Raw genomic sequence first — 27,917 nt, forward strand, 5'->3', positions numbered from 1 at the left:
AAGCCTAGTAACATCCACTTACAGTTTTCATACTGTGCTTATTTTTATAGTGACTTAGATGAAAGTAACAGGTCACTAACCAAAAGTCAAAGTATTTACTTTTTCCCTCATAAAAAAGATTTCTCCATCAACTAACCCATTGAAAAAAGGTTTCACTTTAGCTGTTTATAGCACTTGGCTGACCTCATTAAGAAATAGTCTAATGATGTAAAATGACCAACACTGAAAATTACAGAATTTTAATGCCTAACTTAGGCAATGCAGGCTGATACAAATACATTTCAGTAGTGATTTGAAACTGGAACAGTCTAGCAAAGCTAGACTTTCCACTGTGTGATACCTTAAACTTCTTCTACCAGAGGCAACATGGGATATATATGCAAATTACCATTTAAGGATATCAGGTGTTTCAGCTAAAAGGCAATTCTGAATGTCCATGACTTTTCTTTTACGTCTATTTATGGACAATTTCAGGCCATTAAAGCTAAACCCCTCTAGCTGTGGACATGCATGTTTCTGCCTTCTTATAGCATCATCAGTACAGCATAAGAGGAATGTTTGACTTTCGGAAACACAGGGCTGTCGTACCCAGCTGATATCAATAAACATTAGGGTGTCTACAAAATATCCCAACTAACAAACTAAAACTATGAGTAAAAAGGTCACACAGGAGAGCCAACTGGTTAAAAAACACAAAAAGAAAAATCTAACAAAGCTACAGTTTCCACTGTGTGATACCTTAAACCTCTTGTATCAGAGGCAACATAGGATATCTGCAAATTACCCTTTAAGGATATCAGGTGTTTCAGCTAAATGGCAATTCTAAATGTCCAAGACTTTTTCTTTGACTTTTGCGCTATTTATAGGGTTGCCACCTTTTCAAATGCCTAAAGTGGGACATTTTTGGTACAAACGTCAGATTTTGCAGGCCGAAACATACCCACGGCCAGTAGAAATTTCTGAACTTCACTCTTTTGCCTAAATAAAAGGTTATTCTTGTAGCATTTTAGTTGCTCATTGTGTTTCTTACAACATTTAGGTGTTTCAGATATAGAATAACTGTTTCATGCAACTATTACATAAAATATAGGAAATAATTTTGTCCTAAAATCTCAGGACAAAAAGCCTTGGTGAGATCTAGATAGGCTGTGTGAACAACCTTACCCTTGTCTACAGCTTTCATGACTGCTTCAAAGAAGTCAATCAGGTTTAGGAGACATGATCTGCCTTTTACAAACCCAAACTGGGTGGGGTCCAGAGCTTGGAGATTACCAATGTCTTTCTTTATAAGTTCCATGATGATACGTTCCATGGCCTTGCAGACCAGGCTCGTTAGGCTAATGGGGTGGTAGTTCCTGGGGTCCATGTTGGCTCCCCCTTTGTGGAGTGGGATAACCGTTGCTGTGCGCCATTCAGTGGGCACAAAGCCTGAGGTGAAGCTATGATTGAACATGGTGCTTAGGTGGGGTGCCAGTTCATTCTGTAGTTCATGTAGAATGCAGCCTGAGATGTTGTCAGGTTCCATGGATGCTGTGTTCTTGGCTTTGGAGAATGTGGTTTTTACCTGTGCAGCCATGATTACAGGAACTTTGCATTCTTCTGGTATAGAGATGGGCTCTTTAGGGAGTGGGGGGGGTAAAGTTAGCACTGAATCTATCTGCCAGGATGTTGGCAATATCAGTTGGTTCTGTATATTTAGTGCCATTGTGCTGTAACTCAGAGCAGATCTGAGTGTTGCCACTGAGATTCTTGACATAGCTATAGAATGCTTTGTGGTTGTCTTTAGAATCAGTGGTGATTTTGTTTTCATAACTAGCTTTGAAGGATTTTATGAGGGATCTCAGCTTCTTACTGAGGCTGACTAGGGAGTTCTTCCAGTCATGAGATTTTACTCTTTTTTGCAACAGTTTCTTTCTTCTGTTGTAGAGTTTGTTTATGGCAGGGGACCACCAGATTGGCTTGCTTTTTTGGAGGATAGCATCTTGTTTCTGTTAGGGATAGCATGATCCATGCACTCGTGTAAGTGCTTATAAAGTGCCTTTGTGTAGGATTCAGCAGTCATACCTCTATTGTCCGTCTGCATGGGTGTCGTGAAGTTTGCCACTTCTGTTTTAAGAAGTGTGAAGTTGGCTTTGGAGAAATTTTTTACGGTGGTTTCCCTAATGGGGGTGGGGGCAGGATGTGGATGTTTAGGCTGATTAGCTTGTGGTGGGTTCTGACCAACAAGGAATTGACCTCTGGTGTGGAACGCCGGTCACCCATGTTGATAATGACCAGGTCTCGGATATTGCTGCCCTTGGTGGGGGTGTGGATATGTTGATCAAAGGCATTGGAATTTATGAATTCCAGAAAACGTAGAGCAAAAGAGTTGGTACATGAGTAGTTTTCCCAGTTAATGGTGGGGTAGTTGAAATTGCCCATTATTAGGGTGTTGGGTCATACCCTAATATTTTCCAATGTATCAAGAAATGAGGAGTGGGAATCCTGGGGCATGGTGGGGGATCTGCAGCAAGTTACAATTTGGATTGCGGTCTTGCCCAGAGTTAGTTGCACTTGGATAATCTTGGATGCATTATGCTGAGCAACTAGCCTGGAGGTGTGGATATCCTTAATGAATATGGACACGCCTCCACCTTTAGTGTTTCAGTCCAGGTTAGGTGGCCAGAAGGTGTGGTATGAATTATAGCCTGGTAATGCAGGAGTGCTCTCTGGAGCCTTGAACCAGGTCTCTATCACTGCACAGAAGTCAATGTTCTCCATTTTAAGGAGTGCCTCAAGTAAATGCATTTGAAGGTTTAGACTTCTAGCATTGAGTAGCATTACCCTCAGATTTCGCTTGCTTGTACCTGTTACAGTGGTGAATTTGTCATTTGAACCTTACCTAAAAAAGGCACTATAGAGGTGGCAAGAGCCTTAGCCAGTATCCGGAATCCCAAGGGTGACAGGTGCAGGCCATCTCTGGCAAAGCATCGTGGTCTGTCGATCATGTCATCCCAGGCAGACAAATACTGGATCCCCTTAGAATGACACCAGAAGCTTAGCCAATAGTTGACGTCAGTCATTTTGTCCTTGTACTGTGGTATCATTCTGGATCTGCGGTAGTGGTGCTGCGGTAGCATTGTCACCTCACAGTTAGATGTTGCCCATTCGATTCTCAGTTAGAGCGTCTTCTGTGTGGTGACATGCATGAATGGGCGTTCCTTCGTTAAAGGTTGTGCGTTAGGACCGGCAAACCAGTACGTAAAAATCTACTGCCAATCATTAGCGGACCAGAGTTCCGCTGTGGCGACCCCTAACCAGGAAAAGCCGAAAGACGCAAACAAACTGTGGTATCATTCTGGGTGATGGCAAGATGCTACTCAGGGCTAGGGTCATACCTGCCTGGGCTACAAGATCGGAGAGCTCCTCCATGTCTCTCTTCATGTAGTCCAGGGAGGTATGTCTCAGGTCATTCACACCAACATGGACAATGACAGAGTCATATTTGTACTTGTGGAGTGACCTGAGTGCGTGCATTTTGTGGCGGATCCTGGCACCTGACAGGCAGTTGACAGTAACTTTCTCCTTGTTTAACCTGGTGAGTGGAACATCAGTGTGCCTGACTATAGAGTCACCTGTGACTAGAGTGTTGGGTACGTTGTTATACCTTATGGGCTGTGGTTGAATTGCACACTGAGTTTGTGGGCTATGTGTCATTTGGGTTGTGTTGGGGGGTGGAGGTCGCATGTGTTTCTATTTTGGAGGTCTCTGTTGCTTGAGCAGATTTTTATTGAGAGCCTCCGCAAATGTAGGTGTGTGTTTTGTGTTGCTATGTGTGTGTTTTGGTGGTGTAGGTTTTGAGGGACTATGTGATGAGTATGGTGTGGTGCATGTGTTTACTTTCTCCTCTTGACTGTCTAGTCCAGTCTTGGGTGAAGAGTGCTTTGCTTCCAGTTTGGCTATATAAGTGCATCTTTCACAGGTTGCAGTGTTCTGTGCTAGGAGGAGAGGGTTGTCTGTGTACTTGAGGCAATTGTTGCATTGCACAAGATGTCCCACAATGTTTAATCTGGAGATTTTCTTAAGTCAGTTATGTGTATTTTTAATCATAAATTAAGTTTTAAAAACAAAAAAATATGATTTTAACATTGTGATAAGTCAATTGGGGGAAGAAGTTATGGTATGTATTCAAAAAGTGAAGGTGTAAAATTCATTGGTGTTTTTAAATCATGTAATTACAATGGAAAGGGTTATTTAAATTGTGATTCTGATAAAATGTTGTTATACTCGTGAATAAAGCACTTAATCCTAATCTAATAAAGTGGACTATTGTGGTTGCATCCTGCTCACCCTTCTGTTTTGTGTTTGGAGAGTCAGTTACCAGTTTTTGTTTTGTGATTTAGCCGAAACATCTGATATCCTTAAATGGTAATTTGCATATATCCTATGTTGCCTCTGATGCAAGTGGAAACTCTAGCTTTGCTAGATTTTTTTTTTCTTTTTGTGTTTTTTAACCAAGTGAAACTGGAATAGGGAAAAATGATAGGGTCTTCATGGCCTATGTCAGGAAAACTAGTGGAAATTAAAAAAAAGAGTAATGGTGTTTATGGAAATTAAACAACACCAAGGCAATATTATAGGAATTAAAATAACTCTGAGACAAGGCTCACTACACTGAAGGAGGGGTTTTGTTTTCTTTTCTGTCATTAGACTATAGAGGAATTAAACTTGCAACAGTGTATATGTATAGAGCAGCCACCTACATAGCTGGCATTTTTTTAAAGCAAAGTAGTATAATACAAAAAAAAAAATATATATATATATATATATATATATATATATATAGCAGGTATTTAAAATGATAATGCAGCTAGATAAACTGACATACATGTACAAATGCGTGCGCGCACACGCACACACACACACACAGACACACACGCACACACGCGCACACATGCACACGCACACACATACATACACACACACACACTCACACACACACACACACACACACACACATACACACACACACACACACACACACACACACACACACACACACACACACACACACGCACACACGCACACACACACACACACACACACACACACACACACACACACACACACACACACACACACGCACACACACACACACACACACACACACACACACACACACACACACACACACACACACACATATATACCTGAGAAGGTGAAGTTAAAGAGCATTTCATTCATTTTTTTCTCAGTTTTTACTGTAAAATTTAACATTTGAAAAGCAGTCAACCAACATTAGGACAATACTTAGTCAAACAATGAGGCTAACATAACGAGACACCATAACCTTGTGTCTTATTATAAGTGTATGGGAGGCGGTGTTACCCACACAAATACCTCTCTAATGAATTCCTGTAATAGAATTCATCCTCATTTCTGCATCAGACAAGTGTGAGTCAACTGACTAATAAAGTTGCAAAAAGATCCACAACCGAAGTACTGAAAGACAAAACCAATGTCTAAAAACCAAAGGAACTCCTCCACTTGTCTTCACAAGAAAATGTGTTTTATTTCAAAAACAGTTGAGGGCTTTCATCCCACAATGGTTAGTGGACTTTATCAAAACTGTTAAAACCATTTGCAACCTCAGTGTAAAAACTTTGATTCAATCATGTGATCAGCAATAGCCAAAAAAAATCAGTAAGTAAAAGTAGCATGCACAAAAATGTAAAGTCATAAAACAGTTAACTGTTATTGTGTGTGTATCATTGAATACAAATACACCTATCTATTGTTAATATTCCACAGATTTTAGTTTCAAGACTGGTAATATGGAAAAATTGTCATTGATTCCTGGAAACGGACCTTCCCTTTCAGAGATATTTAGTTTGCTAATAACAAAAACACAAATATCTTGTAATATGGGCAAATAAGAGAATGCTTAAATAATGTACTGTTAACTCTTCCCTTCTTAATATCTGTGACATGCTGACAAATCCTTTCTTTAAGTGAATGCTTAGTTTTCCCAGCATAATAGGCATCACAGGAAAGACACTGTGAGAGGTATACTACTGCTCTGGTGTTGCAGTCGCATCTATCAAGGCAAGGTATTGTCCTCTGATAGTTTTTATAGCTGATGCATCTTTGGTGTCAAAATATACTTACATTGTCTGCACATCAAACATTTGGATATTTTTCCATTGACAGTGAGAGAAATATCTCATGAACTCTCTATTATTGTCTTAATATTATGTGCCCTTTTAAAACAACTTTTAGTTCAACCTAAGGTTTGAGAGTGTGAGTTTCTTCCAGGTGCTCCACTTTCCTCCCACATTCCAAAGACCTACAGTAGGTGGATTGGGCATCCTAAAATGGTGTGAATGTGCGTGTGAGTGTGTGACATGGAAGAACCCCCATGACAGGGCTAGCCACCAGGCCATGTGAACCTTAGCTCTAGATAATTGTCACTGTTGAAGTGACACCCCAATCCCATGTGCAAAAATGGGAAAAAAGGGTTGCAGGTGGATGGATGGATGGATGGATGGATGGATGGATGGATGGATGGATGGATGGATCTAAGGTTTGCATGAGGTTCAAGGGCATATTTTTTTCCTAGCTGGATTTTAAAATTTTACAAATGTGTCCTGCATCCACAGAAAAAGTTGTAGTGAAAGAGTCAGATGTCCTAGTTTGAACACTCAGTGTTTCTTCATAGTGAACCCTAAGTCTTTCTGAATGGGTTTGTGAACCAGACTTCTCCCATGAATAACTGCAGCTGTGATCTCAGCAATGAGCTGAAATTTGTACCATCTATTGATAAGCATGTTTTTAAGAACAGACATTTCCTAAAATAATACACTGCCTGAGGAAATAATCCATGACAGCCTTATCATTTGTTCGTTCACAAGACCGTGTTTATGATGAAAAGGATGGTAGCTGGTGTGGTGGAGATAGGTGTTAGAAAAGGATGGTTTACAATAGAAGGAAGACTGAAAACAATGGAATATGTTGTCTTTTGAGAGCAACACATCCAAGTAATGAGTAGTATTTAGTGAAGAAGCATAGGGGAACCTAATAAAATCTGTGATCTGTTCCCAGTATTCATAAAAACATTTAAATTCACTAGTAGTGCACATGAAAATATCATCTTTATATCTATGATGCAATACTATCATGGCCTTAAATGAATAGCTAAAAATCTATTTCTTTCCCCAGTGTGTAAGCACTAGGTTGGCATAAATGGGTACTGCTGCTAGACCCAATTGCCACACTGGTTGTTGAAAACATATTCAGCTTTGAAAAAGATGAAATTGTTCTTCAGTTTCATGTCCATAGAACTTTCTATAAGCATAAGATCTGTTGGATTTAATGTTGCGTGTGTTGCTACAGAATACATAAACCATTCCATCCCTTTATTATGAGGAATAACTGTGTACAAACTTTTGATGTCAGCTGTAACTAACAATTAGTTTTCAAAATATGCTACATGTCCAAAATATTCTTAAGTTTGCAGTCAAGAAAAGTTGCAAGTGGTTCTATGATGGAATCATACGCAGAGACAATGTTTAAATACAACCTCGGGTTTCTCCCCAAATTAGGGCATAAGCCATTGGGGCAAACCTGGTCAGCAAAAATCACTTACTTTATATAGTTTACTAATGCAATAACTAACTGTACTATCAGAACTAACATTATTTCATCCAAGTTGAAATATCATTGAAGTCCGCCCCTTTTTCATGGAACATTATTAAGCCTTAGAAGATCCTGTTGCAATTCTGAGAACCACAGTTAAAATTCTCATAAATGTGAATCTAAATCTGTAAATAAGAAGATATATAAGGCAGAGGATGAGGTAACGTAAAATGGTCTCTTTACTCTGAAGTAGGGTGATCTCAGGGGTAGTATATAGGTAAGCTAATGACCCCCTGAAAAAGCATTTTAAGGGTATTAACACTGGATGTTGAGAGCGGTGGCATTTGCCTATAAAATCATGCTTCATTTTTTGCTGCAGTGGATCTGACATATTTAATAGAGAGTCAAGCAAATTATATATTTTGTTTTAGAAAAAGAGAGAAAGTGTGTGCATATGTGCACAGTGCATGGGTGAGAGAGTGTGTGTGTGTGTGCGTGTGTGTGTGCGTGTGTGCGTGTGTGTGCATGTGTGCGTACATGCGTGTGCGTGTGTGTGTGCGTGCATGTGCGTGTGTGCGTGTGTGTGTGTGTGTGTGTGTGTGTGTGTGTGTGTGTGTGTGTGTGTGTGTGTGTGTGTGTGTGTGTGCATGTGTATATATGTGTCTGCACATGTGTTCATTAGTAGGGTTACCACCTGTCCCACTTTGCGAGGGACAGTCCCTCTTTGGGCAGTTGTGTCCTTACAAAAAATTGTAAAAATGGCAAATGTCCTGAGATTTTAGGACAAAATCATTTCCTATATTTTATGTAATAGTTGCATAAAACAGTTATTCTATATCTGAAATACCTAAATGTTATAAGAAACAGAATAAGCAGCTAAAATACTACAAGAATAAGCTTCTATTTAGGCAAAAAAGTTAAGTTCTATCCTTTGCACTGGCCATGGGTATGTGTTGGCCTGTAAAATCTGATGTTTGTAGCAAAAATGTCCCACTTGACCATTTGAAAAGGTGGCAACCCTATTCATTAGCAGTTTGCGTGCAGGTATGTGCATGCGTGTTGGCACATGCACATGTGTGTACTGATTTTTTCAAAACTTCATTGACATATAAATAAAAACTACCAGAACCATGGCAAAGATAAAATTTTGTCAAATTGAAAATGACTATAAAAGAGACAAACAAGGAATTTTTAACTATTTTTAACAACTGACATAGCACAGAGTTAAATTCACAAAAACACTAACATTCCATGTGTATATTGAAATGTTAAAACACCTTACAAAATCTTAAGGAATTAAAATAACTATGATATAGACAGACTGAAAATGGCCAAAATGTGGCAAGAAAAGGGTATTTGTTTTTTCAATTGCAAACTGTTCAAATACTTAGTTTTGTGGAATTTGTTACATGTGCTGGAAAAAACAGTAATGTCTGTTCTCCACTTTCAACAGATTTTTGTCTGGGCAACAACAGATATGTATAGTCAAACTGTAGCGAAATTTCTACCAACCCCCTCCAAACTACATTATGCCTTCAATCTAAGAGACTTCTCCAGAGTTATACAGGTAACATCAAGTTTTGAAAATCTTTAGCTGTGCAAAATAATATTGAAGCACTGCAGTTTCTTAAATAAGCAAACATATATAACCATTTTATTTAAAAACAAGTATCATTTTTACATTTTTTTTTTCATTTTGCTAGGGGCTAATGCTATTGAAGTGTGAACAGGTTCCTCCAGGCAATGAGGGGGCTTTTAAATTGGCAAGACTTTGGATTCATGAAGTCTACCGTGTATTTTCTGACAGACTGGTGGACAATGAAGACAGAAAGTCATTTTTTCAGATTATCAAGGTATCAGAAATAGTTTGAACTTGCATAAATTTATAAAAGTCTAACAATTGTACTTTCAAATACTAATTCATCTATCGTTTGACATGCATGCATTTTTCCCTTGTGTTAAGTCTTCTTGGCAACAATAACATTTGTGCTGTCTAACTATTCTTCATGCTTTATCTTAATTTTAAAACATTATAACTTGTTCTACTTTTGCAAAAACAATAAAGTAATCTATAAGAATAAAACAATGCCAGGATAGAAATATGCCAAAGAATCATTGCCAAATAACAGTACTAGGTTAAATCTACTATTTTTTTATAATGTGCATATATGCTATTTGAAATTTAAAAAAATTAGTCTAGGATACATTAGTGATGATTTTGTTTTAGATGCACACAAGGGGGGAACCAAGTGTCAATAATTAAAAAAATAATGTTTTATATGAAAGGCCAACCCTGGCCCCCAATTTTACTAAATAATATAATCAACTGCAAGGTGGTACCACAGTAGGAAAAAAATCAGTTGATTTTTGACAGACCTCGATTATATTTTCCCTGTCTTAAGACTTCAAAAAGATAAGACAGTTTTTTCTTTTGAAAATACTATGCTCAAAATGATATGGTATGATCACCCTTTAAAAATTAACCTTTTTTTTTTATTTTGAAGTTCTCATTTTTATTTGCGGCAAAAAAGTAGAATCATTTTCATTTTTTTCCATTAAGTAAGAGACGAGATACCACAAGAACCTCAGGTCTGTAATGTGTTAAGCTAAACCTCATTATTACACTAAGTGTTATGTAAAATCAGACAAATACAGAATAATCATGTTCAAAGTTAATGTCCCTGTGAAAAAAAAAATACTGTGGCTTCATACACCAAAATACACATGCCAAAGACTGAAAATGCTTTCTGGTCTGTCCTGTCACTGGTGAATTAGTGTAACTCTATGAGCAACACCGAATTCTGCAAGAAAGAATGCAAAACTGGTAATGCCATAGAGATGCACTGTTTGAATTACTTTTCAAGTTTAATAATAGTACAACCATCACGTTCTGCCTCTTCTCTGGACTCAGAATAACATTTCAGTAAAACAGAAAATTATTTATTTAGTTATACATATGTTTACAATGGTCTATGATTTAGAGATAGTCAGGAACATCATAGTGGAAAACTTTATAGACTTTTTTCATTAGCTTAGTAATCTAACTCAATTCCAAAGATATAAAAGATATTGAAAAAATATACTTCTTGGAGTTGTCAGCTCAAAGTGAGTGTAAATCTAAAGTCTTATTTTAGTCATTTATTCATTTTTAATACTCACGTTATCCAAACCAAGAATACAAAGAATTTGAAGCCTATATCAGCACTTGGTAAGTGTGAAACAGAAAAACATAAATAATTAACCCCCTCATGGCACACTGTTCAGTCAGTCACATGACTTGTCACCTCTTTGTAAATGTACCTTGAGCAACCAGTTGCACAAAAATACTTGAATATCATCATCTATTATTCATCATCAAAAAGAAACAAAATTCCTAGGATATAATTTTTTTACCATGATAGACTGTATTTATGCCCCACTGGTGCTGCTCTTAGCCTTGCTACAGAGGCTCTGTCTTACAGCTTGCATTGTGTCTGTCAGTATGGCAGCATAGTGGAGGAACTACATACAGGGCTGTTTTGTGCAGGAACACACTTTTATGTATTCACTCCCTAGCTTTGCTACTTGTGAAGAATGTTTTGATTACTAGTGTGGCTTTATACAACTTCTGATGGTTTTAATGGGAAGCACAGTATCACAGTGATTAAAGTATTTGACTCACATTTGTAGGTTTTAGGGGGCTCACTCCTGTCCTCAGTTCACAATCTGTGAGGACTTTGTAAATACTTCCCATGTGGCCATTGGTTTATTCCCTCTAAAATGTGGTAGCTGATTGTCAGCACTAAATCTAAACTGTGAATGTATTTTGGGAATCGGGCAGTTGCCTAGTTAATGGCTGAAAAGGATAAACAAAAGACAAATCATATTAAAACTTCAATTATTATAAGCACATTCTTCAATGTTTCTCTAAATCAGATATTTTAAGGGGGCACAGCTTTACTCAGTCATTGAAATGAAACATAAAAATGGGTGTTGTTGTGCAAAAGTGGGAATGGTATTATACATTAGGCTATACTCATGTTATGTTTGGTGCCTTATTGTCAATATTAACAATAAAACATGCCAAAATATATACTGGTAGTAATTTTATTTATCATTTTTGTACTTCCTTTTGTTAACTGTGACACTGACTATTTAATTTTGGCAGTTATTTTGTTAATTACAAGGGCCTAATCTCTGAGGACTGAAGTTGGACTGTTCATGCCTTATTGCCTTATTCCTGTATGACATTTCACACTAAAACAACCATAAAAAACAGGATAATATATAATCAAGCTTAACTGATATATAATTTATTTTGATATAAACAAGAGCAAATATTATGTGAGACTAAGTGGCATAATGGTTAAGGTCTTTGCCAAGTTATGTCCTAACATTTGTGAATGTCTTTGGGAGGAAACCGGAGCACCCACAGGAAACCCACACGACCACAGGGAGAACATGCAGACTCCGCACAGAAGGCACCCCAGCGAAGGATCGAACCAGAGAACCTCTTGCTGTGAAGTGAAAATGCTAACTGCTGCGCCACCGCGGCCGCCCACCTATGGAAGAAATATTAATTTACTTAAAAATGTGGTGTCTATGAACTGGAATATATTATTGGCTAATGAAGAATTGAGTCAGGTTTTGCCTTCTAGGTGTCAATATTCTTTTCAAAGGGGTAAGACCCTGGGATCATATTTTTCATATTTCAAACATGAGTCGAAACAATTCTACAGTAAGAACACTGGTCAGGTTTATGATATCAATTTTTTCGCTAATTGCGGAACAGACTAGGTAGTATATTTAGCCTGCTGCACCTGTTCGGCCTTCTATATAGGTCAAACTTCTCGCTCCCTACGAACACGTATGTCAGAACATTTTAGTGATGTCCATAACAATCGAATGACTAATGCCCTATACAGACACTGTATGTCCCACAAGTCCACCAGATTTATGTTTATGGTTATAGACAAGATTCAGGGGGACAGGAGTAATAAAGCCAGTTGGCATTCCATCCAAAACTATAAAGAAAAAAAGTGGATAATTAGGCTGGGGGGCTTTTTTCTCCTGGTCTAAATGACCAATTATAAGAGGGTGGGGATATGCTCTTTATTGCGGATATGATGCAACAGGAAGGGTACTTTAATTAATTAATTATTTAAATGCTATATATGTCTGTGGCTTCTGTTAATATGGTTTGTTCACTGAGGAAAGCAGCAATGCTGAAACCGGTATGAATTGATGTATTGAATAGATGGAGCTATATCTATTATTTGCTAATAAAAGTGTGCTTTTAACACTTTGGTGCTGGCTATTTCGTTTAATTCTGTTGGTGTTTTGGCCATTTGCATCTGCTGTACTTGCGAGCATCTGTTGCAGTTTTCAGGGGTGTATGCACCCCTAGTGGCCAAAGCCCAAAGCCCAAAGCCCATCAGCCCTGGTCAATAAGCTACTGACCATCCAGTGTCCAGTTACCCAGCTTGGGTTACTTGGGATAGCTCTGTTGTGTGAAAGCTAAACTTAAAACCAATCAACTTCCCAAACATGAACTAAGAATTGCTACACTCAGTGTAGGATCACTGACTGAATGCAGCTTAGAAGTGGATGGCATAATGGTAAAGACATGACTGACATCCTATGTGTCCAGGAAACAAGATGAAAGGGCAGTGCAGCAAAGCCCCCTGGGTTGAGCCAGACTCTAGGGGTCTATATTACAACATCGAAAAGACCAGCATTCGAATGGCTTAAAAATCAAAAATGCCATATTTTGAACTCAGTTTTGTGGGGGGGTTGCACCCCCCACCCCCCACTAATTATATATACCAACTCCGAGATCGTGCTACAGTGATAGGTTCATAGGTAGGTACTAGGCTATCTGCCTGAGGGCATTTATAAGCCTAGCCAGAGTGTGCCGGCTTTCACCGCCCCATTGATTAATTAACTGATCCTCTGTCAAGCAGAGCCAATGAAGTGATCCCAGGGGTGTATTTTCTGTTACCCATCCACTCGTCAAGGTTTCTCTTGAAGAGTGTTAGGGAGGGGCTCTGCCTGATGTAATTTGGAATTTTGTTCCAAAGCATGGGGAGTCTCTGTGACAGGAATCTATTCCTCCAGGATGTTCTATTTATTGTTGTGGTGGGGTTTAGCTCACTAGAGAGCGCGGCTCACAGTAACTTGGATTTCTTTAGGTGGAGCATGTCCATCAATTCTGAGTTGGACATGACTTTGTAAGTCAGGTAGAGATCACCTCTGAGTAATCGATATGCCACTGGGTACAGCTGGAGGTTTTTCATTGGGGCTGCATAGGACATAAGTTTGAAGCCAGTAATCCTCTTGGTGAGGTACTTTTGTGGTCTTTCCAGCTGTTGGAAGTGTCTTGTGAGGTATATCCCAAATGGGGCATTGTACTCTATGATGGGTCTAATGAGTGACGAGTAGAGGGGCACTATAACCACTTTATTTCTAGATGCGAACCCTTTAGTAATTAGATGGGCCACATAGATGGATTTCCTAACTACTTTGGCAATATGATTGTCAAAGGAGAAATTGCTATCTACCTGGGTCCCCAGATCTCTTATTACCTCTTCTGTATTAAGGGGGATGCCACCTATGTGGTAATTCGTGGGTGTTTTCTTTTTCCCAAATGGGATGACTATGCATTTTTTGGCATTTAGCTTGAGGCCATGACTTTGACACCAGGTGTCCGTCTCATTAAGGCCCTTTTGCAAGATGTCTGTGTCAGCCGGAGAGTCAGTTATGGCTCCCAGTTTGCAGTCATCAGCGAACTTGGTTAGCCATAGTCCTTCTGTGTTTGCCTGTACTTCTGAGAAGTATATGCCAAACAGTAGGGGTCCCAGGACCGATCCTTGTGGGACACCACGGTTTAGAGTCGGACCTGGTGCCCACTATTCTTACCATGTGAGTTCTGTCTGTAAGCTAGTTGGCAACCCATCTCATGACATAGGGGTTTATGTTCAGGCTGGTGAGTTTTTCTGTAATACCCAAGTAGGGAATGGTGTTGAAAGCCTTGGCGTGGTCAAGGTAGGCTGTGTGAACCACCTTTCCCTCATCTATGCCCTTGGTGACTGTCTCAAAGAAGTCAACCAGGTTTAGTAGGCATTATCTGCCCTTAACAAAGCCAAAATGGGTCAGGTCAAGTGTTTGAAGGTTCCCAATGTCTTTGTTAATGAGTTCCATGGTGATGCGCTTCATAGCCTTGCAGACCAAGCTAGTCAGGCTTATGGGGCGATAGTTACCTGGGTCAGTTGTGGCCCCTCCTTTGTGGAGAGGAATAACCATTGCTGTGCACCATTCTATGGGCATGTAGCCTGTGGAGAGGCTGAGGTTGAACAGCGTGTTTAGGTGGGGGGTTAGTTTGTTCTGTAGTTCGTGCAAGACGCAGCCTGGGACACCATCTGGTCCCACTGATGCTGTGTTTTTGGCTTTTGAAAGGGCTGTTTTCACTTGTGCATCTGTGATTTTTGGGGCACTACACTTTTCCGGTATTGATGTGTGCCCTTTTGGAGGTGAGGGGGGGTGAAGTTTGCACTGAATCTATCTGCCAGGATGTTGGCAATATCAGTAGGTTCAGTATATTTTGTGCTATTTTTCACTAGTTCAGTGCATATCTGTGAGTTGCCACTTAGATTCTTAACATGGCTAAAGAAAGCTTTGTGGATATCTTTTGAATCCTTGGCTATTTTTCTTTCGATGTTAGCCTTGGATGATTTCATGAGGGACCTTAGTTTCTTACTGATCAGGGATGTCTTTCCTTCTTGGGATTTGCTTTTTTTCTGAACTAGTTTCCTCCTTCTATTGTATAGCCTGTTGATTGCAGGGGTCCACCAAACTGGTTTCCTTCTCTTAGAGGAGTGAGTCTTGGTTTTGCTAGGGATGGCATGATCCATGCATCCTTGTAGGTGCTCATAGAGTGCATTTGTAAAGGTTTCTGCATCTTGGGCAGTGTTATCCTTTAGCGTGGGTGTTGTGAAACTTACCACCTCTGTCTTAAGTAAAGTGAAGTTTTCTTTAGAAAAGCTTTTTTACTGTGGTTTCGTTAGTTAGGGGTGGTGGTGGGGTGTGGACATCCAGAGTGATTAGTTTATGGTCTGATCTAACCAGTGACGGGTTGACCTCCAGTGTGGAACACCTGTCTCCCATGTTGGTGATGACCAGGTTCAATATGTTTTCACCTCTTGTAGGGGAGTTTACCAGCTGATCCAGGGCATTTGAGTTGATGAATTCCAGGAAGCTCTGGGCCTGGGAATTTGTACTCGAGTAGTTTTCCCAGTGAATGGTAAGGTAATTGAAATTGCCCAATATCAGGGTGTTTGGTAGGACCTTCATGTTTTCCAGTGTCTCCAGAAAGGTGGTCCTGGGTCATGGAGGGTGATCTGTAGCAGGTCACAATTTGCATTGCAGATTTGTCCGATGTTAGTTGCACATGGATGATCTCAGAGGTATCATGGTGTGCCACTAACCTGGAGGTGTAGGTATCCTTGATGAATATGAATACACCCCCTCCGTTTGTATTTCGGTATGTGTTCTGTGGCCGAAACATGTGGTATGAGTTGTAGCCCAGTAGTGCTGGGGTGCTCTCTGGAGCCTTGAACCAGGTTTCAGTTACTGCACAGATGTCAATGTTCTCCATACTGAGGAGTGCTTCGAGCACGTGCATTTTGAGATTTAAACTGTGTTGAGTAGCATAACCCTCAGTTTTTTGTTAATTGTGCTGTTTACAGAGGTGGGTTTGACTTTTGAGCCTTGCCTAAAAAAGGCACTATGGGGGCAGCAAGAGCCTTGGCCAGTATTCGAAAATTTAGGGGTGACAGGTGCAAGCCATCTCTTGTGAAGCAACACGGCTTGTTGAGCATGTCGTCCTAGGCTGACAGACACTGGATCCCCTTTGAATGACACCAGAAGCTTAGCCAATTGTTAAAATTGATCATTTTTTCTTTATATTGAGGTGTCATTCTTGGTGAGGATAGGATGCTACTCAGGTTCAGGGTCATACCAGCCTGGGCTGCATGATCAGAGAGCTCTTCCATGTCTCTTTTCATGTAGTCCAGGGAGGTACATCTCAGGTCATTCACACCAACATGAACAATGACAGAGTCATATTTGTACTTGTTCTGGAGTGACCTAAGTGCTTGTGTTATGTGGCGGATTCTGGCTCCCAACAAGCAGCTAACAGTAACTTTCTGCTTGTCCAGCCTAGTGAGTGGGACGCCAGTGTGCCTGACTATAGAGTTACCTATTACTAGTGTGTTAGGTATGTTATTTTGCCTTAAGGGCTGTGATTGTGTGGCACACTGATTTTGTGTTTTATGTGTTGTCTGGTTTGTGATGGGAAGTGCAGGTTGTTTGGGTGTCTGCTTTGGAGGTCTATGATGCTTTTGCAGGTTTTTATTTAGAACCTCTGAGTATAATTTTGTGTATTTATGTGCATTTTTTGCCAGTGCTGTTTTAGTAGGTCTGTGTGCGGCTGGAGGTGTGGTGCAAGTGTTAACCTTCTCCTCTTGACTGTCTGTTCCAGTCTTGGGTGGAGACAGCTTAGCTTCCAGTTTGGCCGTATAATTGCATCTTTCGCTTATGTTAGTGTTTTATGGTAGGAGGAGAGGGTTGCCTGTGTACATGAGGAAGTTGTATCATTGCCTCAGGATACCCAGATTCACCAGCTGGACTGGAGAGTGCACCTGAAGTTGCCCTTTGGTCATGCCTGAATAGTAGGGTGAGCTGCTTAGTCACTTGGTTGGTGAGGGGTGAATAAAGAGCCTTGCCCTGCTGGGCAACCAGTGTCAGGGTATATTAGTGCTTGCTATTAGGTCTGAGCAAGTGCTGGGCTGTAAGATGCTTTTTGCGTGCTTAGGTTGAGAGTTAGACTAGTTTCAAGGGAAAAACTGAAGAGGAGACTTAGTGAACGGTCAAATTTCAAAGGTCAAAGGTCAAATGAAAGGGCAAATTTTCCGATCTTCACTGTACCGTGATCTCACATAAAACACATCGATGAACCGCATTTCCAATATTAAAGCCGTTCGATCTTCAGCCTCTTCGATTTCGTAATGGGGAACTGACTCTAGTACTCGGGAAGAAATTATATAGGAATGGAGGGGCTTCAAAAGACAATGAGGGATAGCATCAGAATTAATGACGCATTGTAATCAGACTCTGGTATAATGATAGAGCAGTATTCATAATCTCAGTATATGCCCCATAACAGGGGTGTGATAGTGAGGACAAGAGTGCATTCAGAGTGTTTTCAGACAGCAGCAGTAGGACCTACTAGATAAAGCAGGGCAACAAGAATTATTGCTGAGTTAACTAAATGTACATATTTGGACAAACAGACAGGGCAAGATATGAGGACTGCTTGGATCCACATGGGTAGAGCGACATGAATAAAGAGGGAGAGACCATTCTAAACTTCTGTCTGCCAAATGGCTTGATGGTGGCCAACACATAATTCAGCAAGTGACAGTTACATACAATTAACAGGCAACTCAGTAGACTTCCTCCTAGTAAGGAAAGGGCATTGGAGTAGAATTAGTGATTGCAAAGTCATCTCTAGTGAAACAGTGAGACCACAGCATAAACCACTGGTTGCCACAATCAGCTGCAAGTAGTGGACAGTTGCCACAATCAGCTGAAAGCAGTGGACAAAGAAAACATTAAGGTCTACAGAGACAGGCTGAAGACTTGAAAGATGACTAGAGATAAAGCACAATAGTTCAAGGAAATACTCAGGGCAATAGCACCCCTAGAAGAAAAGGAAATAAGACGAGTTGAAGAAGAACAGCAGCACCTCAAAACAGCATGTGTGAGGATTCTAGAATAGATATTCAGCTATACCACGTACGGAAATAGAGTACATAAGCAGCTGGTGAAATGTTGAAGTCCAGGAAGTCTTCAAAAGTAAAAAGGAGTGCAGAAGAAAAGGGAGAAAATGTACTAGGCTGAGAAGGAATACTGGTTGGCTAACAAAAAAGCTAAGAAAGGAGTTGCAATAACAAAGAACAGGACATCAGAGGCACTCTACCAGTTTCTAGAAAGTGACTCAGTAGGTGGCACAAAGAAACTCTATCAGGTTGCAAGGCAAAGCCAGAAAGATAAAGAAGATAGTCAGAAACCCTTCATAAGGGAAGCCAGCAACAACCTGCTCACCAGTCCACAGGACATCATAGACAGATGGAAGGAGTACTTTAATCAACTTCTGAATGAAAAAAAAAAAACACAGAAGCTGTGCTGCCCCAGACACAGCATATAATGAGAGAAGAGAAGGAGGCCACCATAGAAGAAGTAAGAACAGCACTAAGGAAAATGAAGCCAGGAAAAGAAGTAGACTCAGAAGTGGTTACAGCAGATATAGTAAAGATATTGTGTGAATAGGTGAGAAATGGCTCCTGAGGGTACACATAGCAGTATGGAGAGAACAGCATATACCATATGACTACAGAATAAGCATAGTAGTGCCAGTGCTCAAGAACAAAGGGGGTATTAACAACTGTGGACTGTAAAGAAGTAGCAAACTCCTATCACATTGCATGAAAGTTCTTGAGAGGGGTGATTGACAAATGAATACGCAGAGTAGCAGAAAGTAAGATGGGACATAAGCAGTTCATATTCAGATCAGGATGCAGCATGACTGACTCAATGTTTGCAGTAATACGGATAGTTGAGAAAAAGTTAGAGATGAGGAGAGACTCCAACTGGGCATTCCTAGACTTGGAGAAAGCATATGAAAAGGTCCCAAGAAAGCTGATTTGGGTACTCCTGTGGTGGTTCAAAGTCCCAGAAACATTGGCAGTATTAGTGCAGACTATGTACAAGGAGCCAATGACTTAAGTACGAACATTGTTCTGTCTCACAGAGGGGTTACCAGTGAAGTGGGTGTGCATCAGAGTTCATCTCTGACCTCACTGTTGTTCATAGATGTAATGGACTACATTAACAGACAGGTCAGCGGGGACAGATCAACAAAGTTGCTAAATGCAGATGATGTGGCATTACAGGCAGACTCTGAGCAAGAACTTCAGCAAAGGCTAGGGGAGTGGAATGCAAAACTGAAAGCACATGAGATGAAAATGAGTACAGATAAGAAGCTTGGAAGGGCAGCAAATGGTGGAAATCAGACGAAGCGGAGAATTGAGATAGAAAGAAAGATAGTAGAACAAGTTAAAAATTTAAAGTATTTCAGAAAGGTGGCTGAGGAGAAAGGTAGTCTAAATGAGGATGTCAAAGCTAGAATCATCCAACTGGCACAGAGCCTCAGGGGTAGTATATGACAAAAGAATGATATAAGCAAAAAAGTAAGGTGTATGAAACAGTGGTACAGCAAGTACTACTGTACAGTATGGAAACTTGAGCAGTAAAGGCAGAACAGTCGAGGAAACTAGAGGTGCTGGAGATGAAGTGCCTGAGATGGGTGGTAGGATGCACACTGTGGGACAGATGAAGAAATGAGGACATCAAAGCAGAAACCAAAGTAGCTCCAGTTGCACAAAAGGTCAAAGAGAATAGATGATGGTGGTTTGGGCACATATGTAGAAAAGGAGAAGACAATATGATAAAGAAGATTTGGGACAGACAGGAAAAAGGCAAGCAAAAATGAAGATGTCCAGCAAAGAGGTGGATGGATTGTGTGAGAGTAGGTCTGTGACAGTCAGACATGAGTGTTGAAGAAGGTAGGAAAATGGCATTGGATAAAGAGTGATGGTAACAGCTGATACAATATCCCGACCACATGCAGAAAATGATGAAAAAGGGAGTCGATGATGATGACGTGAGTGCGATCTGAAACTATTTTTTGTGTATCACTATTCTGTCTGAAAGGGTTTTCTATTAATTGTCCTGCCATATCCTGAAGACATGTCAATAAGTGAATTGAGGTCCACTAAATTAAGTATTGTGGTGCGTGTGTGTGTGTGTGTGTGTGTGTGTGTGTGTGTGTGTGTGTGTGTGTGTGTGTGTGTGTGTGTGTGTGTGTGTGTGTGTACATGCGCGTGTCTGTGTCTGCATGTGTGCATGTGTGCATGCATGTATGTATCTCTGCTTTACCCCAGTTGCTTGCCCCAATTTCTCTGTTATTTTGAATAGCGTAAAGCAGGTACCGCAAAATGAATGAATGAATATATGAAAATGGATAAAGCTTTACATCATTCTCCAATACCTATTTCTGTCCTATACAGGGTCACAGATGAGATGGAACCTATTGCCGCAACTAGCAGATGTAAGGCGGACAAACAAACCTAGAAGGTGCACCAGCTCATTAGATTGCACAGTGACACTAGTGAGTAGTGCAAGGTAATGCAGTTCTAACCACATTAAAGTATGGCCATGAAATTAGATTGCACAGTGACACTAGTGAGTAGTGCAAGGTAATGCAGTTCTAACCACATTAAAGTATGGCCATGAAATTAGATTGCACAGTGACACTAGTGAGTAGTGCAAGGTAATGCAGTTCTAACCACATTAAAGTATGGCCATGAAATTAGATTGCACAGTGACACTAGTGAGTAGTGCAAGGTAATGCAGTTCTAACCACATTAAAGTATGGCCGTGAAACATATAAGTTCATAGGTTCATAGATAAGTACTAGGCAATCATTCTATAGACCATTTCAAATCTAGCCAAAAAACCTTATTCAAAATTTCCCACTAGCCTCAAGGAAGGCAAGAGAAGAGAGACTGGGAGAGGATTTGAGGCTGCTCTTCCAATCCAGTTATTTAGATTTACCTGAAGGTGACAAGAGTGCTACTCTACTTTACATTTGTAGAAGTTTGTTCCAGAGGTGGGGGGATATGTTGGGATATGAATTGATCATGTCAATGTGTCTTATTTATCTGCTCATGAGGGTTTACTTTCTTTAACCAAGAGTTTGATGTACCATTCATTTTGTGAAAGAATAGGAGGTCAAATAGGGTTGGGTCTTTCATGGCATAAAAGGCTAGTAATAGATCTCCATGGAGGAGTCTGTAAAAGAATGAGTACAGAAAAAGGGCTTCCAAGCATCTCCTAATAACTAAGATTTTTGAAGTCACTGATCTTTTTAGTTATGAATCTCTGAGGTATCTCAAGTTGTGTGATATATTTAGATCAGTACATGCCAAAAGGTGCATTACATTCAACAATGGATCTGATAACATATGAGTAAAGGGGAATTAATACGTCTTTGGATCTAGTGGAGATACCTTTGGAAATTAGATTGGCCAAATAAAAGGCTTTCTGGACTACTGTGGATAGATGATTGTCAGATGATAAGGAATTATCAACAAGCATTCCCAGATCCCTTACAACAGTGTCTGATTGGAGAGGTGTGTCTCCTATATGGCAAGTGAAACTCTATTGTTTACAAAAATGAACTATGCTACATTTTTTACATTTAATTTGAGACCATTGTCCTTGAGCCAATTGTTAACATGGTCTGAGCCACATTGAAGTAATTGTGAGTCAAAGATTGAGTATCAACACCCAGTTTATAATCATCTGCAAACTTAGTTAACCATAGGCCAGGAGTACTTGGGCATGTGCTGGGACTATCTTGAAATTATGAGGACCTTAACTGTGATCCATAGAATAGTAGAACTACTACTGTGAATGCAAGAAATGTATACTAGGTCCAAGGCTACACCCCTTCTTTGAATTTCTTACTATAAGGTACCATGATCTCAGAGTTATTATATAGAAGTAACAGGGGTATGGCTGACCACATCAGGAGTACAGGAGTGAAATCACTCCATTAAAATGCCAGAAAGAAAGAAACAACAAGTTTTGGAATTTGTTGTTTTTCAATTTAAAATCACAGTTTATTTTTTTAAGTGTTGGAACTTGCACTACCAGGCCTCATACTTCTGACAGGGACCCTGTGTTGGGTTAGCACTTGTGTCTCATAATGCACAGTGCTGTGACTTGGGGTGCCAACCCTCTTTGACCCCTACAATAGCTCTGATTAATCTATCCATCTGCACCCCATACTGCCACAGTTGTTCTATTTGGTATGCCATCCCTCTTTGAACCCTTTCTTGGCTGTGACTAATGTTTGTAACTGTACATTATATGACACAGTCATCCCTCTTTGGACCTTGCCTTGGCTGTGACAAATATGTGTGCCTGTCTACCCCAGTGCACAGTTTCATGACTTGGTTGGTCATTCTTCAAATCCTATCCTAAATGTGACAAATATGTGCATATGTGCCACTTAGCTCTGAGATGAGTCCACCATCGTTACATGTGCACGTCCTTATTTTTGTTAATGTGCATGGTTGTGACTTCTAATGCCTCAGAATGTATTGCTTGTGAACTGGGTGTACAGTCATTCCTTAGTTCCTGTGTAGGGTATGCCTAATATGCTTTCCTGTGTCTCATATTGCACTGTTTGTGACTTAGATGTGCCGTTGGTATGTTATCACCCCCCTTGACCCTGTCTTGGCTGTGCTTAATGTACAGGCCTGTGTTCTATAATATGCTACTTGCAAAGTGGGTGCAGCATTGCTCCCTGGACACTATCATAGTTGTGCCTTATGCACATGGCTGATCCTGCAGTATATTGCTTTCAACTCAGATGTGACATTCCTCTTTAGGTACATGCTGTGTCTGACTAAAGTTCACACTGTTTTTCTAGATGGGTCTGTATATCAATTAAGGCAGAAATAAGTTACTATCTTTGTTTTCTCCATTGTTGTGGTTTGCCTGTTTTTGCATTATAGACAGACCACTCTTGACTGTTATATGCATGGTATACTTATGGATGCATATGATTCACTGCCTCATTAGTATATCTTAAGATGTCACCTGAAAATATGTACTGCTGTTCCAAATATGTTTTCATTTAATGATATCGGTTTGTTATCACACTGCAGCAAAGACATTCATGGCACACAGTTGTCTGGGGCTGCAGTTCTCTTGTTCATCAGGTTCTATATGTTTCCATACAGAGTTGTGTCCCATTTGCTGTTCCGACAATATATGGTAATAGAAAAGCATTCATGTCTTATTCATGCACCATTCTGGTGAATACTTCATGGCGTGTTCTACACCAGCAATGTGCATGCAGTATATACACTGTGTGGTATGACTAACATGTATCATGCCGCAATGCCATACATTACATGTGTTATTCCATGTGTACCTGTCAGTCAGCATAGGTATATTTACTCATTATGTCTTGTTGCTTGGTCAAGTATTCTGGCTGCATGAACTATAGATAACATGACCTGTGCTGCCCATATTTGTTGCTGTTACCCACTAGTACCAGTTTTGCTGATTGGTATCCCTCCTTTTTTATAGTTGCTTTATATCCCTGGCTGTCTCCTCTGCAACGTTTATATGGCCGTATGACACTGTGTCAGTGTAGTAACATATGGTGTGGTTGTGTATGTGTGTTTTGGGTAAATATGTATATATCTTAGTTTTTCATTGTACTTACTAGACGATAATGCACTATTACCTAAACACATCACCAGTTAGAAGATTAACAGCAACATTGCCTTAAGATAGATAGGGACATAGTGGCAGCCATGTTGTAGGAAGGACGACATCTGAAAATCATGTGGTCTTACTTCTCAGAGACAACCTTTCCCAGGTGAACCAATAAGCTTAGAAAGTAGAAGACATTGTTGTACAGTCCTCTAGAAATCTCAAGGATGTGGATGCATCTATCAATAAGATGATGGGTGTGGTGCATACCTTATTTGGGTCTGTAGGAAAGCTCTAAAGAGTGGTACCTGGAGTTTGCCAGTATCCAAGTGGGCCTGCAGGTTGTCACCTACATCATTCTGAACTAAAGTTCTGGTTCAATATCTGTGCAGTCCATGTTCTTTGTGTTTCCTGTGTTTTTGTGCTACACACATTTCTCCATCCTTTCTTCCCAGTGATCATGGAAATCTGAAGAGCATGGGTGTTTATCATCTTCTTTGATGGTGCCTTTGCACAGGTGGACCTACAAAGAGCCCAGACATAGCCTCCATGCCATGACAACCTGCCTGCTTTCCTGCTTCTGTTTCACTGTGTATCAGATGTGCATGAGTTAGACAAGTTGGGTGGAACAGCAGTGAAAGTAGATCGGTCCAAGATGTCACACAATTAAGGAGGCTTCTAGAGCAAGAGACAGCCACAGACAGTTTGTGTATACATGTAAATAGCACATGTTGTACATGTATTTCATTAATTTTATAAAATATATTTGATTTACCTGTGGCTCAAGCTTGTATTTATTTCTAATGCTTTTAATTTTATTTAGTGGGGATTGCGGAGAGTTGTAGTTTTCATACTTCTGTAGCTGCCTGTTCTCTTTTCTAGTGGCAGCAGACCTTACTTTTGTGCTGAATTTTGTTTGGCCTGTTGTTGTGACATTACATTTGGACCCTGTTTTCATGTGCCACTTTGCCCCTCCAACTGCTGGTTTGTTTTCAGCCTTTTGTTGCATGCCAGTGCAATCTTGCTTGCAACATACCATAAGTAACTGCCATTCATGTATTGTCTCACTTTGTCACCGCCACATTGTTTCTGATGGTATATGGCACTGTTTTAATCCCCTTTTTGTTATATGTGACTATTTGCAGTCCCTGTTCTTTACTAACAGCAGTGTCTGAGCACTTTGTAATACAGACTCCATTGATATACCTTTGTCTTAAGTAGCTGTCACTGTGACTACCCACTGCATTTTTTATCTGTGTGAGACATACTGATGTCTACAAAACTGTATATTACCTACTAGCATACTGCATTGTGCATGTGATTGCCCTTTTATGTGCTCTCCACTGATATCATATGTTGTACACAATAGGTAGGTAGGTGGTGGTGCACAATCTGTATGTTTTTGGACTATACCTCTTGCATTGCTTTTGTAGGGGTGTTTTAATGGACCTTGTTCTACCATTCAGTGTTACTTTAATGGAAATACAGTTATGAATAGCAGGATCTATGTCAGTAGATGGAGCACAAAAATTAAATTTAAAAAAGACCAAATTAGAAAGAATTAGCAAAAGACAAAATTCCATTAACTTAAAACATAGTAAAAAGTGTACTCTAAATATAAAACATCTAAAAATTCCACAGTTGGAGCATTTGGATACATTTGATGGAACATTCTTCCACTGCTTTAACCACTTGCTTAAATATTCTAACTCTGAGTTCATTCCCATCTCCAAGGTGGTACAGCCTACAAGTTGTGGTATTTCAGTGGGGTGGGCTTATCCATCTTCACTAACAATTTTTGTCTCTTGTGTTGACTAGTCATTTTCATTTAATCTTTCTAAAACTGTTTTTTTTTTTTTTGGAACCAGTCTATTGACATTGAACCCATATACTATTGCCACTGGACTGCAGTTATTTGGGATTGTGTTCTTGAGCTGAATTGTTGACATCTGTTAAGTAGTGTGCCTCATTGTGACACCAGCTGTTTTAAATGGGTGTGAATAAAATGTCATGTTGAAAAACAGCTATGAATGACAGATATTCATATATATATTGTTATATTCTGTGGAGGGTGCCCATGCTCTAGATAGCTTGGATGATTTGTAATGTGGTTATTTTCTACTATGCAGTTCTGAATGCTTATGTAGATGTTTTCTTACCTCATGTTTTGGGGTCCTGGCAGAACATGTTACCTACCCCTTCTACTCTAAAAGTACTTTTAAGAAAACTAACCTATTCATTAAAGCTATACTTCTTTGATCAATATTGGTAAACATTTTCCTACGGATTTTGCACTAAATTAGAAATAATTACCATTATAAGAAAAGTAAAATAATGTATTAATGCTGAATACAGCTTTGAGTTGCAGGTACTATAACTAAAAAGTTCTAATATTGTCTTTCTCTTTTAGAATGTTGTACAAACGCACTTTAAGGAAAAACTGAATAACTTGTTCAGCTATATGGTCATTGGCAGAGAAGTCCAGGAGGATGACATGCGGAATCTCTTCTTTGGTGATTACATGACAGTGAAAACTAATGAAAAGGCATACAAAGCCTACAATGAAATTAGTGATATGAATGCACTGAAGATGGTAAGCCTCCCCTGAAGTGGCTTTTGCACTTCAGTTTACTAATCCATGAGTTCAGTTAATGTTCACTGAAGAAAAACTGAAATTGTAATATAATCTGAAGAAAATAATTAGTCTCTTTATAATTATGTTAAGGTTAACTGGAAAGAATGACGTAGTACACTGAGAATAATGGTAAAAGTTATGGGAAACAGCATTCTATATGATTACATTGTTATTAGGGAGCAGCTTAGATGTGCAAACTCTTTATAATAAGTAATACGGTCTGTAAATATTCGGTAACTGTTTTTCCTTCAGTCTTATTTATTTTTCCGTGAATATAGTCATTACTTTTGCAGTATTAAAATTGAATATTGCCTTTCAAAGGAAATCTGGCTGTGCATGTAAAGTTTAAATACAGAAAGGTCAATGAAATGTATCTTAAAGTTTAAAATCAAACATGGCTTTCAAGGTCATGCTTGTGTTTGCAAGAAAGTCCCTCTGCCCCATCATTGTGGGTAGTGCTCCCTAACCTTCCAGTCATATGCATTCTAACTCTGAGATTGCATGGCTACAGAGTAAAAGATAAATACACACATACACACACACACACACACACACACACACACACACACACACACACACACACACACACACACACACACACACACACACACATATACATGGACAAACAGTAATCTGCTGGACAACCCCTACTACACCACAACCGATACACACACAGGCACACACACACACATTGGTTGCATGATCTTTGATGAAGTGTTACTTCTCAAAATTTGCTTTGTTGAATTTTCCATACATCAGATACACTTCACATTTAAAACAAAGTACCCGAATGTGCAAATCTTGCAGTAGACTGTATTTAGTTGAGGGATGTGGGGTATCTCCTCCACCATTGGAGGTAATATCCATTCTAAAGTATACCCCTCCACCCACTCAGACTCTTTAAAGATAGTGAAAGGTTTGATAAAAATAATCAACTGTCTACTAACTGTGGTAGACCCTTGTAACTTTAACATTTCGGCTATAAGGTATTACCTCACAAGCTTGTTTCAGTGTATTGAGCACATATTTATGCAGTGGAATATGGCATACACTAGAACTTGACATGTAATTAAACATGACTCAGAGACAGCTGCACCACGTATTCAGAATCAGTCTGTGGTTTTCCCTAATATGATTTTACTTTGCATGATGTCACATGTAGTGTATTAAAGAGATGTAATATTTTGTCTTGCCTATCTCCTGTATGACACCTGCTGACATTTTTTAAAATGTATCTCCTTGGGATCCCTAACCAATGACCTCCTATTTTGGCATT

At 39.7% G+C, this 27,917-nt stretch overlaps 1 protein-coding gene across 1 annotated transcript in view; it reads left to right on the forward strand.

Annotated features, from left to right (window-relative positions):
- Positions 1-27,917, forward strand: part of LOC122815364 (dynein axonemal heavy chain 3-like) — a 4,921,723-nt gene that overhangs the window by 2,980,322 nt on the left and 1,913,484 nt on the right. The window contains exons 41-43 of the mRNA XM_044087818.1: positions 9,068-9,181; positions 9,318-9,467; positions 26,417-26,599. Of these exons, the coding sequence (XP_043943753.1) occupies positions 9,068-9,181; positions 9,318-9,467; positions 26,417-26,599 (447 nt within the window). The remainder of the gene's footprint in view (positions 1-9,067; positions 9,182-9,317; positions 9,468-26,416; positions 26,600-27,917) is intronic.

Source organism: Protopterus annectens, chromosome 11.part0 (genome assembly GCF_019279795.1).
Source record: "Protopterus annectens isolate FY-2018-M chromosome 11.part0, PAN1.0, whole genome shotgun sequence".
Taxonomy (NCBI): Eukaryota; Metazoa; Chordata; order Ceratodontiformes; family Protopteridae; genus Protopterus; species Protopterus annectens.